Genomic DNA, 14,100 nt, shown 5'->3' with positions numbered 1-14,100 from the left:
AGATACCATGTGGGAATGGATGAGAGAGTGCTGAGGTCGCTCGCGCAGGGATAGTCCCGTGTTTAGATGCGTGACGTCATGATTGCGCCTTCAGCTGATGGGTTTCCCTCTGCTCTCATACGGCATAAAAAGGAGCGAGACGCCCGCGGTCGGTCCTCTCTGTTTATCCACCGCTGCATGTCGTACTTGTTCGCCAAAGGGCTCGCTTTGACTTAAACGACCAGCATTTCCACTCGAGTCAATCTCGCGACAAACAAACAAGCACACACACACCGGCAGAGACGCATAAGGTCGGTGAGATCGGATGCTTTGCTCATTCAATGCATGTGTGGGTTTATTCGTCCTGTTGAAGTGATCTGCGTGCGCGTTTGGGGTGGTGGCACATTGCGTTGGACTTGTTTGGAAAGGATGCTAGATAATCTTACTACTCATTTAAAAAAAAACAGCATGCAAAAGTTGCGTTTTGCAATACTTCAGATGATAAACGCAAGTTATTTGAACTTGACATTGATGCGTAATCGATGTTTGTGTGAAGTTTTATCGGGTATTTGTTTGAACACATACAACCCTTATTTGTTTACTTCATCAGTGTTGATTTCCGGCGAAAATGAGCTGTTTGGTCTTATTTAATTGGCTTGTGTAAATGCAATGTCATTGTTAAAACTGGCGAATGTCCAGTCCCGTGGGGGCGTTTATATCAAGTACCTTATATACATCAACAAATGGGATGCTTCATCACAGCTACTAATGGTTTCAGCTAGTGAAACGTAAACAATTACTGGATGTTCTTTTAAGTGTTTTGTTACACTTAATGTGTTGTTCCTTTTTTATCACGATTAACTTACTTGTGGTTTTTATTCTGTTTTCCTTTAAAGAGACTAAGATCATGGTTCAGCTGTCGCCGTCTCGGTCTATAGAGACATTGACTCCTTTAGAAATGGAGATGGATGGTGGACAGGGCAGCCCCAAATCGGATTCCCCTGGATCTTTTACCACCCTCCAGCTCACCCTTAGCCCTTCCACGACCACCTATTACGGCTACGAAAAGTATATCGAGGATGGCCTTATCTGCCTTAAGCACAAGATTCGTAACATTGAGAAAAAGAAGGTGATCCATTTTTTAAAAACGTGTCATTTTGACTTGTTTTGTCAGAAACCACTGCTAAAACACAGTCTGCTTATGCATTGTTTGATTTTTCGTGCAAAGCCCTCTTTGTATTTTAGCCTGACTGTTTGCGTCTTTTGAGGGAAAATAAAGCTTTTGTTTCTTACAGCTGAAACTGGAAAGCTACAGTGAGAGGCTGAAGAATGGGGAGAAACTGAATGAAGACCAAATGGTAATTTTTTATTTCATTTACTTTTGTGCAATCTCTAATCTGGGGATTATTGCCATATCAGCGTTGCACATGTCACATTATAGGAAGCTGTGGGGAAGTTCGATGAGGTGGTCCATAATCTCAAATTTGCCAAAGAGCTGGAGAGAACCCTTGGTGCCCTCACACAGGATGTAAGATTCTATATTAACATATTTGTTAATAACATTTAAAGAAAATTTGTCAGTTGGCTTTGATGGCACTCGTAAAATCAAAGAGTGAAGCTTTATATGCAAAGATACACAAACAAATTTCTTTGGTGTAACGTAGCTGCTAAAGGCCCAACGCAAAGCTGTCCGTCTAGAGAAGATGGTGAGGATCGAGACCGAAAAGACACATCTGAGCTTGATGCTCCAGATGCAATATGTCCTTCATAGTCTGCAAAGAGAAGATGTCCGGAAGAAGTTCCGCAACATGACAACACACTCCTGTTACCTGTCTGCAAAGGACATGGACAGTCTGTTAGTTCTTGCATCATTAATGGGATGCAAAAGAGACCATACAAAGAGGTTGTTTTGACTTTCATTTTCTGCAGAATAGATGCTGTTATATGTGTTTATTTAAAATAATGCACATTTGTCCTGACGCGGTGTTTGTTAAATATTTTGCTGTGTATTTCGTCGTGTTGATTATGGCACTTTTAAGGCCTAATGATGTGGTTTGATCTTGGTAGTTCTTTTTTTGCTTCAGTTTGAAGGATCAGATGGAACGGGCTACTGTTGTTTACTGGGAGCTGCTGGAAGGGAAAGAAAAACCAGTTGCTGGCTCAACTTGTGAGTTTTAGGCTCAATGTGTGGGTCTATCAAATAAGTGTTTATTTGGAATCCGTTTGCATGTTATCTTCTAAACTTGGACAAGTGACTGACTCCCAAAATTGGTTACCTTACACGTCTAATGTTTAACTGTACCTGTATTCCACATTCCCATGCATTTGAGTACTGACCGCCTTTTTAAACTTTAATGATTTCAAGTGATGTTAAAATAAATGTCCATTCACATTTGAATATGCTGTTAGAAATTGTTTATGGTTGATATAACATCCTTAAAAATTTAGGGTCAAGATACTAAAGATGTGATTAATGCAGACTTAGTGAATTACATGTACCGTAGTGGATAATAGACATTATTTTTTAATTGGATGGCTGTCATTCTTCCACAGATAAAAACATGAAGGAGAAGCTGCTTCGACTTGTGGATTGTGGCTTCTTTGATCACGTACAACTACAAAATGAGAGTCAAGAGAAATCTGAGAACCGAAAATCTGATCCTCCAACCCCACAGCCTAGCCTTTCCTGTGAGACTTGAATTTTAACTCCATTTTTCCCTCATTATTTTGTAATTAATATTCGATTTTGCACAAGACCCACTTTTCTGTATTTCAGCTCTGGTGAAGCCGAGTTTGATAGAAGTGCCTTCAAAAGAGGTAAAAACTGATGTGTGCTTAAATCTTTATTTCTCATTATTTCTTGTGGACGCGAGTAACTTCTGAATGATGGCAGTTTCTTAACAGACGTTATACAGTCGAGTGTAACGTCAGCAAGCGCGGTAAGGGAGAGAATACACCGCCCCGTAGTTGGAAGGAGGAGTTTTTGGCAATGAAGGAAAGGGAGCCGCCAGACTCATGGGAAATGGAGTTTTCTGATGCTCTTGTAGCACCCCAGCCCTCTGTACAGAAGCCATTGAAAGGAGCAGCAGGGTTGATCCCCAAGACCCCAGAGGTTATGAAGAGGCCCATTAGTGACCCCAAAGAGGTGGATAACCGTCTGTATAGACACACTGTGGCATGCAAACAAAACATTAGTAGCGTTTTTGTTTCTAGAACAGAAAAAAGACCTTGTTTTTTGTCTTTGCAAGAAACGACAGCAGAAGAGCAAGGGGGAGAATGACTCTAAATCTGTGAGTTTAGATGTTTCCTTTTTGAAATGGCTGTTTACATTTTAATTTTTTGTGCCTTGCAAGTTCTGCAACTTTTTAGTTTGTCTTTATCTTTTGAGGAACAATTTGCTTGATTTTTATACAAAACAAGGTGTTTTTTAATGGCTTTCAGAAGCCTGTTGAGGTTGAAGTTTTCGGCTCTCCGTCTCTGTTACCTAAAGATCCTGTTCAGCGCAAACAGCAGCTGGAGTCCCTGATGGATCAGATCTCTGGATCCTTCAGCTTTATGCAGGTATGCATTACTTCAGTTTCCTTATCATGTATTGTTTGACGGGCAAACGTTTCATTTCAATTTATAACTGCATATTGTGTGCAGGAGTCTCTTCTGGATGGGGAAAATTCTCCATGTAGCAGCCGAGCTAAGAGAGGCCGGCAGTCTCCTGCATCATCTACTCCCATAGGTTACACCTGCCCCACTTACAACCACTCTTTTTTTTTTTTTGATATAATGTGTACGTTAAAGAGCCATTTTATAATCTTTTTCTAATTTACAGCACAAAGGGAATTTACAAGTCCGTCAGATATTCTGCCTCAGTCCCAGCGTGTAAGCCATAATTCATAACATCTTTTAAAATGACTGAATCGTGATGTGACGGGCCAGAATTGCTTTTTGATAAAACAAGGTCTTATGTAATCGTAGAGCACTCCGCTACATATTCTGCTTTCTGGAGAACCTAAAGGCTGTCTGTCGAATGGTGACCGGTCGATAACTGGCTCTGATCTCAGTCTGCACAATAAAGATGAGCCACAAGTAAGGATTTTTTGCTGTATGCTTAAAATTGTCATTGCGTTGCTTTTAAAACTAAAATCTAGAAACCGTTATGGAGCCACAGGTATAATTATCCCATCTTTCAACTGACTACTTGGTGAAAATATGATCTTGTAACCTATAATGGCAAAGCTTTCCCCTGAATCACTTTGTGTTTAGAAACAAAGTGAGGGCTTCACCTCTCCACCTCTGTACCGCAGAGGATCGTCCATTTCAAACCCTCTGGAAAACAAGAGCTCTGTACAGGTTTGAACAATCCACATTAGCAGATGTCAGATTATGGGGGAAATCAATGTTGATTCTGTAATAAATTTACCTCAAGGAAACTGTTATGGGTATTCTGACTTTTACCGCGTATGCAACAAGTTTATAACCGTGATAAAGATGCTTTAAAGAGTTGATGCCTGTAATGTGTCCAAGCTTTACACACAGAAAATTACTATAAGAATTCACGTGGTGTCATAGAAATGGCAGATTTTTGTCTAGTGCCTTGAAACGGTTCTTCTTACCAGATTTATCTTGTGTGTGTCAGGCAGGAAAGCAGACGTTATGCAATGGGATGTCAACCTCGGTGTCTGCGCAGACGTTTACAACTCCTCCGAATTGTCAATCTATCAGTCCAGAAAATACTTTCCGCAACATTCACTCTGTGAGCACAATGTAAACTGTTTAAAGTCAACTTGTCTCAAGCGCTGATCTCATATGTGTTAAGCTCAACTGCATGTCTTTTGGTCAGGTGTTCAGTGTGGCCTCTTTACCCGTCAGTAAGGGCTCGGAGATGAAGTCGGATGAGAGTGGATTCTCTGAATCCATGCATCTGAGTTACTCTACAGCCCAAACACCAAGTTTCTCCACTGCTAGCACCCAAACGCCACCCGAACTCAACCTGCCTGAAGATGAACTCCAAATTGGTAACACGCATGCATACAAAATTAAAAGTTTGAAGTTCAAACAACAATTTGGCTAGTGAATTATTTGGTTGGCGTAGGCATGTTTATTGAATGACCACGCTTGTCCTTCCAGAGAGCCAGTACCAGTTTGAGTGTCCGGTCAGCGCAGGCGGTCATGTGTTCTCTGCCCCTCAGCCACAGTCTCGTCTGGGTCAGGGGAGCTACACCCACGGGACAGCGAGAGGTATGACGCGTGCAGGCAGGGGTTTTCTTCACTCATACAGATCACCTGGTTGCTTCAGAGGTACCTTTCACTTGCTGTTTCACTCTTTGTGGTTTACTCTCTCTCCACTAGACTTGCCTTGACGTCATAGTACCTACAACTTAATTGGACATGTGGTATCCAAACTTTTTTTGCACAAGGTTTTACATTTCTCGTACCTTTTCTTTGGTATGATCAGTGGTGGATTGGGGACAGAGAGTGCTATCTTTATTGTTTGTAGCCTGGCGTGAACGCTTGGATTTAAATGAACTGTGTAGATGTTAAAAAACAAAAGGTAATAAAAAAAATGTTCTTGTCTTAAACCCAACTAATAGGTTATGAGGCTCACAGAGTGAATGTACGCCATGCACACAGAGACCCTGCATCTTCCCTTTATGTATCCAGAGTAAGATGTTTCACTTGTTTATATACATTTTTTACAGTAAATGGCTTATTTCATCATATTTTACAGTGGGTTTTAATATTTCTGAATTCTAATGATCTACATTCAGTGTTTGTAAATATCGGGCCTTTTACGCATGTCATAGATCTGCTTTTTATCCATTCGTCCATTTTTTTATAAAGTTAGTTTTTTGTGTAAGGACAATGGGGACTCTTTATAACTAACCTTTTAAATGAAAGGGTGCTTTGTGTATTGCGAAAAACGTTGCACGTGTATATATAAACAAAATTAAATTGTTTTGTTAACAGGACAACGGGTACCAGCAGAACTTCAAACATAGTGGAGGCACAGCAACACAAAGGAACAGTGGTAAAAACAAAATTTACTCATTCAATCATTTTCAGTACTTGCTGGTGCCAAGATGGAAAAGAGTATTTTAATGCCTGTGAAAGTGAAATGTGAGTGGCCCAATTCATCCAGTTTTACATCTAAATAAATTCAAACATCTATTAAGCCATGGTCTTTTTTTTATTACAGTTGGTTGGAGCGACTCATCACAAGTGAGCAGTCCGGACAGAGAGGGAGCATATCCGTTCGACTCTGGAATGAGCGACACGCTTTCAATCGCACCGATGGAAGTACCCATCAACGCTCAGGGACCGCACACTCTGATGCCCGTTCACGTGTACCCGCTAGCCCAACTCCGCGTGGCCTTCTCTGCTGCCCGCTCTGCCAACTTTGCGCCAGGCACTCTGGATCAGCCAATCGCCTTCGAACTACTGCATACCAATATTGGTGAAATGTTCGACACGGCCACCGGGCGTTTCACCTGCCCCGCTTCGGGCACTTACGTTTTCATCTTCCACATCCTGAAGCTGGCAGTTAGCGTGCCACTGTACATCAACCTCATGCGCAATGAAGAGGTGATGGTGTCTGCATACGCTAACGATGGAGCTCCGGATCACGAGACCGCTAGCAACCATGTGGTCCTACAGCTGTTCCAGGGAGACCAGGTGTGGCTCCGACTTCATCGTGGCGCCATCTATGGCAGCAGTTGGAAATACAGCACCTTTTCGGGTTTCTTGCTGTACCAGGACTGATCGTCTGTCTCTATAATATAGGCACAAAAAAGGATGGGGCATTTTTGATCTATTGAAGGCTCTAGTTACGGCACTTTTTGCGCTTTTGGTTAAGCATGGTGCAACTGCATGTAGGAAAGTTCACGCTCAATAGTTCAGTCAGTGTTGAGGCCAATGTAAAAGATTTGCTGTTGAAAGTTTACATGGGTTTATTCAGGTTTTTTTTCTTAACAGTGATTTGAGGCTTTACTGTATACTAGACGCACACTTGTAACTCAAAGTAGCTGCATTTCAAATGCACTTCATTGAAAATCCTACCAATTCAGAAGCGACTGAGTTTATCCTGCTGTTCAGTACGTGACCCTGTATGCTTGCTTGCAGATTGTATTTCGCAGCCATAGAAAGGTTTGATGCCTTTGTTAACGGGGGTCAAAGAATGGAGGATTTTTTTCTGGTAATACTTGACATGAAGCACTTTATAAAGGGACTTTGTGGCCTTGTTGTATCTGGGTGTATGCGTGTATCTGTAAGTTTGTATGTCTGTGTCCATGTTGAAAAACACTTGAATACAGACTCTGCCAAAATGGCTCCCTCTTGTGCCTGAATAAAATTGTGCAGTTCACTTCTGTGGTATTCCTCTGTTTTCTGTATACAGCAGAGTTAAGTAAATGCTATTCAATAAGTTAATATCCACCTTATATTAATTTAAGAACTAGGTCTAATTTTTGAATGCATTTTCATTCTGAAAGGTCATTAAAACGGAAAAATAAGACTGAGAACAGTAAAATATATAGTGAAAAAATTGTATAAAAATATAATTTTGATCATAGGCTAAGCAAACTTAAATGCTTGTTTTCTCCGAATAAGGCGATTGCACATTTGTTCAAGTAAACTAATACATATTGCTGATGCTGTCTATGCGAACATTTTTTTAATTTGCCAAAAGAAAATTTTAGGATTTTCTTTATCCAACCACTATAAAAAATTATGTAAAATATAACTATGCTTTATTGTATAATCTTATTTAAAATGGCCATAAATGGGTAATCCCATTCAGTTCATTGCATTTATTCTAATTGGCATATAAGTGTTCTTTGGGCAACATATTAAATTGTGTACAATAATGGGAGTAATAATTAGCAACATGTAAGAATTTCTAATACAGGCTATTTCATTGCAGCGATATAGATTCGTCGACTTAAACGGCGTAATTTACTGCACATGTAGGCCTATTGCCAATTAGTCTGTCAACGGAGAAAGAAAAAATCTCCATTGTGACACTTAGTTGTACACTAAATGGACAATTTTTAGTACATTGCGCAACTAACGATGACGTTTTTGTGTGTGACATCCGTATAAACGTTTTTAAAGTTTATAAATCGATAATTCACAGATGGCTACACGACTTGGCCTGATTGCCAAGATGTCTGAACACCTGTAAACGCCACGATGACATTTCAAAGATGGCGGCGCTCTTCACACCTCAAATTTGAATAAACGGATTAGGAGGCCAACCGTGATGTCTTCGTCCAGCTTCTTTGAACGTTATTATTTTATTTTTTTGATAAAAGTGTATAGCACGGCATCTTACAAACTGATGAAAGCAGCTCTGGTGACAACAAGCAACTGGATCTACACAATCGTATGACAAACAGCTCTTATCTACGTGTCTGTGAGTTAATTGATTTTTTTCACCTGTGCAGAAGTAACGTTACGCATGTAGAACATACAGAGTGGCGGTCATTTAAAGACACAGGTCAGTCCAAAAATCTTGTTTTTACCGAAAATTAGGTTTTAAGGCCTCGTCTGTTTAATATAGTTATCTAACAGTATCCGGTTTCTACACTAACGTTACTTATCTTAATGCGAATTGCACCGGTTGTGAATGCTACCTTAGTAACACAATCAAACGATATATGTAATCACTTTTTGCTGCTGTGTGAATGTATCAACTTTCCTTTCAAATTTGTAATTTATTGGAAAAACATATACATTTGCTCATACTTTTTAAGTTGTTATGTGCATTTAAGGCCTCAAGAGGGAGCCATAGTCTATAGGTCTTCCACTCAAATCACTTATGTTGACATTAGTCTTGCCTTGGGTTGTAAATGTCACAATGCACACAAAGTTTACTTGCAACTGAGTGTGTTTGTTCATTTTGCATTCATTTAATAACTCAAATGAGCAGGTGCTTTTTCTGTTTGTATAGTGTGAAGTTTGGATTAAGGTATATGTCCAACTAGTACTAACAGCTTTTATGATTAGGTTGTTATTGAGTCCTCACTTAGATCAACATTTGTGCAATTGTGTCACTTCTCATTTTACTGAAGTAATATGTTGATCAATTGCCTCGAGACATGTTGTAGGAATGTGTTTTCCATTTGCTCTTTTACATCTAATCACTACTATTGCCATATTGTTATAATCCCTAAAATGAAATTGTAGCCCCAAACCCAACCCCCCCCCTCCTGCTGACCTATCAGGTAAGTTTGACCGTTGTTGACCTGCCCAAATTTGTACAGAGCTTCCTTTTAGGTCATATTACCTATAAGGCCACTACAATCTCTCGCACACAAACCCCATCGCTGATCCCCTGCAGACTGTGGCATTCTGGGATAGCTGAAATCGTCAGCTGTCTCCATACATTCTGTAGTGTGGAGCTCATTTGTTGTGGTGTGTGCATTCCATCTTTAGATAGTTACACATGCTTGCTTGTCCTATAGATGAAAGGGAATGTACAACAAACTGCTTTTCATAAATGTTGTCACCAATTGTTTTGGAGTTTTAACGGGAACGGATTTCTAGAGATCAGCATAAAATCGAGACCGAAGTTTCCTACTTCTCTTTTTTTTTTGTAGTTTCATCCATAGGGTTTTCTCATTTGATGTTCATAACAATGGTTAGATTATGAGTAATATTCTGAGAAAGTGTCTGGGAAGACACCATGTTCTTTGGTTTTCTCCCTGAGATTACAACCATAACCAGAAAAACAAGAATTACCAAAAGGGACTCATTTAAAGGCATACAGAAAATGTCATTTCCTTAAATATATTGGTGCCTTTTACAACTAAAAGGAGATGGAGATAAGTCGATGTCTAATGTTTTGTCAGACATTTTCTTTTATTGATTACATTTTTGGCCAAAATATTGCCAAGACAGCAATTGAACAAACCGCCACAAATCGATTGAGTCTTTCAATTCAGATGCACCGTTTATTTCAAATAGCTTTGTTTGTTAGGCTTCATCTCAAAGCACTGAAGTATTTGCATTTGTGAAATGACCTCATTCTGTGGGATGGTGTCCCGATATAATACATGGAAGTCATTTATCTGTGGAAGACAGAAGCAGAATGGTGTATTCATACATGCTGCTTCATATGAGACTAAACAGCCATTGCTCCCTGTCTTTAGACATAATGCTGGCTATTTGTCATCTTGCACAATGTCCTTCCTGAGAGAAACTAGATGTTGTTAGTGAACAAAAGGGCAGGCGGCCGTGTCATAAGCAGAGTTTTTTGTCTGTGCTTTTACATTACTAAGAACCAAGATCTTTTACGACAGCTTTCTTAAATTGTGAAGACTGTCCGGACAAGTTGAACATTTGGCACTAACTTGCCTTTTGAGAATTATTGTGATCAGAGGTATTGATTTAAGACTCCATGAAACTTCTTTTTTGTGGCTTCAATAAAGTTTCCTCTCAATTCCATTTTGTAAGAATTATTATCTTAAAACGGTGTAAAATGCTGTTAGACAAATACACAAAACAAGGAAAATAAAGTCGCTAAACTAGAACAATAAAGATTTGCGTATTTGTATTCTGATCTGATCTCATTATCACAAAGTTTTTAATTTCCTGAACATGGCAAAAGCATATAACGGGTCTATGGGTTGGGTATGATGCTTTACATCTGTTTTATATGCTTAACGTAATGTTTCCTCTTAAAGTGTTGGAAAAAAAACTTGAATATTACAGCCAATGTGTTTTATCAGTGTACGAAATTAGTGTTATTCAGATGGCAAATTTCCTGTATAGGCATATGCAGGGCTTGAATGTTGTATGTTTCTTTTTCTTTTTTTCTTTCTTGCATTACTGACACCCTGAATTCCTTGGTGGGCAAAGGCTGTGTGTTAAAGCGTTGCTTAAATTCCCAGCATAACATAGTAGAACATAGTCCACAACACATATCACGACACCGACGCAATGTTGCATTGCCGCGGCCTGCATTGCATCATGGGATGGAGCAAAGATCCTATTTTCCACCCAGGATATAAACTCCGTAAGCTCAGATGGAATTAAAAGATGTGTGTCAGGTTCAGCCGGTTCTGCCCTGTGCCTTGTTGTTTTAATCTCTCTGATAACAATCTTTTTAACAGCTGGTAAATTGAAAACAACTGCTGGTTTGTTGAGAATTGCTCAAATGCTTTTGGCGAGCTGCACTGCATGCAGAATGCAAGGCCCAAACAGCAATGTTTTCCCATGAAGGTGAATGAAATTCAGACATTTTGCACAATGGAATGGCTATGCACGGTCTCTGTAAGAACGTCCAGGTGTGTGATTTTAACCTGAGACTGCACTCGTGGTCATACTGACTGATCTCCCTCCGTCATGTTAGATGTGTATATTTCTTTAACCTCCTCCCATCGTTTAACACCTCACTTCCAAAGATAACATATAAGCAGCCCTGCAGTTAGTTTAGTCTACTTTGCTCTGTTTACAATACAGGAATAGAAAGCATAGTATAGTAAAGAAATGTATACGTGCACAGTATGTGAATTTTTGGAATGTATGGAATGCCTAATGAGCCACTAAATTTGACAATGTGCAGAGTGCAGTGCATGGAATCCTGTATCCCACAATGCATTGGACTGACTTATTCCATTAACAGTTTACAACCAAAATCAAAGAGTTGTATTTTTTGTTCAAACCTCCAAATAACCTTTTAACAAAAAATAAATAAAAAAGCAAAATAAACATTTAATTTCCAGTATTGCTAGATGCCCTTGCATGAAATGTAATAAGGTCATCGTATTTTCACAAATCATAATTGCATTTTTATTTTACTGTTCTTATTTATTCATTTTTTTTATATAACGTTTAATTTGTATGATATGTTTACAATATTACCTTTTCAGCTGTTGCTAACTTGATCAAGGCTGATTGTTTTTGTGTGTTTTAAAAAGCTTCATTATGGTTTAAAGCCAGATTTATGGTTATGTTAAAGGCATTCTTTTCTTAAGTTAGTTGCCTGAACATAGATGAGTTTGATGTCTAGTGTGGGGGAATCAGTATGGCTCCTGTCGACCCAGACTGCAGATAATATAGGGTACGTCTGAAAATGCTGTGGTGTGGTTTAAATTGGTGGCATACATTTTAAGTGATTCCACATGGCACATCAAGGAGCTGTGAGTTTTATGCATTTTTCTTTCAATTAAAACGTGAGATCTGTGAACTGTGTAGTCCGCAACCCCCATGTGATCTGAGCTAGTGTGTGCTGGAGTCGCTTCCAGCTTCCTGTTCACACTGAATACAAGTCTGATGTTCATATCTGCTTCAAGGCACTGTCTGTCTTAAATGTAATTTATAAGCTAATGCAATTTTTTTCAATTTGTGTTTGTAGTCAATATGTGGAAACAGTTTATCTACATTGGTTAATATTGTAATGATGTACAGTACTTGACACGTGTCGCCAAAATCTTGATGAAAATTATTGAACTCATGAGGTGGATGTGGTTTCAATAGGGTAAACTAAACTTGTGTGTTTATGACGGTCACATGTTAAAGGGATAGTTCTGTCAATCAAAAACTGTCATCGTTTATTCCCCCTTGTGTTGTTCAAAACCAGTTTATGAATCTTAATTCTTTTCACACAGCGGGACAGATTTTGAGATGTTTCAGGGGTTTTGTGTCCACACGATACAAGTCAATAGGGTCTAATGATGTTTTTTTTACCAAAATTCTTCAAAATATCTTCTTTTGTGTTCTGCAGAAGAAAGTAAGTCATACAGGTTGACATGAAGGTGAGTAAATGAGGAAATAATTCTCATGGTTGACATTCTTTGTTCAATGAAATCTCTCTCTCTGTCTGTTTTCTTTCTGTCTTAAATCATTGTTGTGGTAGATAGAGAATTATAGCGTCCGGAAAAGAATCTGTCTGCAAATGTGATTTTTTTGCCCGGTGCTTGTGACCGAGCTGTGCAGAAAGTGAGGTAAACGACCACACCACTGGTTCGTCTTTCCATTTTGGACACGTACTAAAATACATTCTGGTGTGTGTGTGTATTTGGGAAGATCTCTCAAAGATGTAATTCAGTATTTGTTGTAATATTTGTTTTTTGAATGTGATGATAATATCGACTAACCCTCCATCAGAAAAATGATTAGACAATTTAATAGTGAGGGCCATAAAAGTAACTTTTTGGTTTTAGATATTATTATACATGCATGCAACTGGCACTTGCTCACGGAGTTGTTTCTGGAGGTTCTAACACTCACTCACTTAGTGTTATGGCATTGCTAACTTTTGGCAGACTGTGAAATGCTGTTTCCACCAACCCTGTGCCGTTTCCTTACTGTAAACAGAAGAAGGCTGTTTGACTCAAAATACCAACACATCGTGTCATGTTTTAAAATTTCCAACTTTACTGTACCAAACATAACATTTCCTCTTTTAGCCAGAGAATATTGTTGCTTAAATCACGTAAACGGGGCTGCATTTTTCTTTGTTTATTTCAAGATTACTTTTCTTAGCCCGAATCCGTGTGTGTTATAAACTGCCGTGCACTGACTATCAGCATTGCATATCAAGATTTATACGTCCAAGGGTGTGTAGATGCTTGCGTGAGTTTCAAAACTACAGCTTTGGACCCGACTGGTTCACATTAGTTGTTTGCATTTACCATGTGTAAATGATCCAGAACCGATGTTAAACAACACACCGGAATATACACGCACAAACCTCTGAGCTCATGTCTCTCACTCGAGGGTCTGGCACAAACCCCACTTTATCTGATATTTACAAGAATTGTTTGGTGATTTCAAAGCCTCTTGGATTATGCATTTGTTTTTCAGTTGTATTTGATGTGCCCATGTCAAAAATGCACAGCAGATACAAAAACATGTTTTGTGTTGTTTTTATGGTCTTTTCAACTTGAAAGATTCTAAGACTAGGCCAAGACGTGTTCCTTTGTCAGTCACAAACTCATATCGAAAGATGGTGGGTGGTACTGTAGACTTTTAAACTGTACTTACGGTAAACGTTTATATTTGACACGTATTTGGACTATTTATAGATTTAATGATCAGATATTATTGGGTACTTTTTCATGCGTCGAAGTGCTCTCGTGAACCCGCACCATAAACTGACATGACAGAGGAGAATTTTCTATGGTT

General features: G+C 39.1%; 2 protein-coding genes across 5 annotated transcripts in view; both read left to right on the top strand.

Moving 5' to 3' along the window:
- The first annotated feature begins 87 nt into the window (after positions 1–87).
- Positions 88–7,333, top strand: caprin2 (caprin family member 2). Of its 4 annotated transcripts, none has more exons than XM_056748436.1 (21): positions 88–290; positions 876–1,108; positions 1,275–1,337; positions 1,421–1,507; positions 1,644–1,882; positions 2,064–2,146; positions 2,533–2,667; positions 2,756–2,796; positions 2,873–3,124; positions 3,228–3,269; positions 3,421–3,540; positions 3,625–3,709; positions 3,803–3,852; positions 3,949–4,059; positions 4,237–4,323; positions 4,610–4,726; positions 4,814–4,988; positions 5,101–5,271; positions 5,565–5,635; positions 5,941–6,001; positions 6,170–7,333. In XM_056748436.1, exons 2-21 carry the CDS (start codon positions 887–889, stop codon positions 6,730–6,732), a joined length of 2,775 nt encoding a protein of 924 aa, XP_056604414.1. In that variant the 5' UTR covers positions 88–290; positions 876–886; the 3' UTR covers positions 6,733–7,333. The 4 variants fall into 4 exon arrangements, with proteins under 4 accessions (XP_056604414.1, XP_056604416.1, XP_056604412.1 ...); XM_056748438.1 differs by having other exon boundaries at positions 4,610–4,737; positions 4,843–4,988; XM_056748437.1 differs by lacking the exon at positions 88–290 and adding an exon at positions 657–767.
- A 602-nt stretch (positions 7,334–7,935) lies between these two features.
- LOC130420649 (extracellular matrix protein 2) overlaps positions 7,936–14,100 on the top strand; it is a 71,930-nt gene continuing 65,765 nt past the window's right edge. Inside the window, exon 1 of the mRNA XM_056748106.1 lies at positions 7,936–8,383. Within this exon, the coding sequence (XP_056604084.1) occupies positions 8,356–8,383 (28 nt within the window). The 5' untranslated portion in view covers positions 7,936–8,355. The remainder of the gene's footprint in view (positions 8,384–14,100) is intronic.

Source organism: Triplophysa dalaica, chromosome 5, assembly GCF_015846415.1.
Source record: "Triplophysa dalaica isolate WHDGS20190420 chromosome 5, ASM1584641v1, whole genome shotgun sequence".
NCBI classification, from domain to species: domain Eukaryota; kingdom Metazoa; phylum Chordata; class Actinopteri; order Cypriniformes; family Nemacheilidae; genus Triplophysa; species Triplophysa dalaica.
Note: the sequence above shows the minus strand (reverse complement) of the source record. Positions and strands in the feature narration are given on the sequence as shown.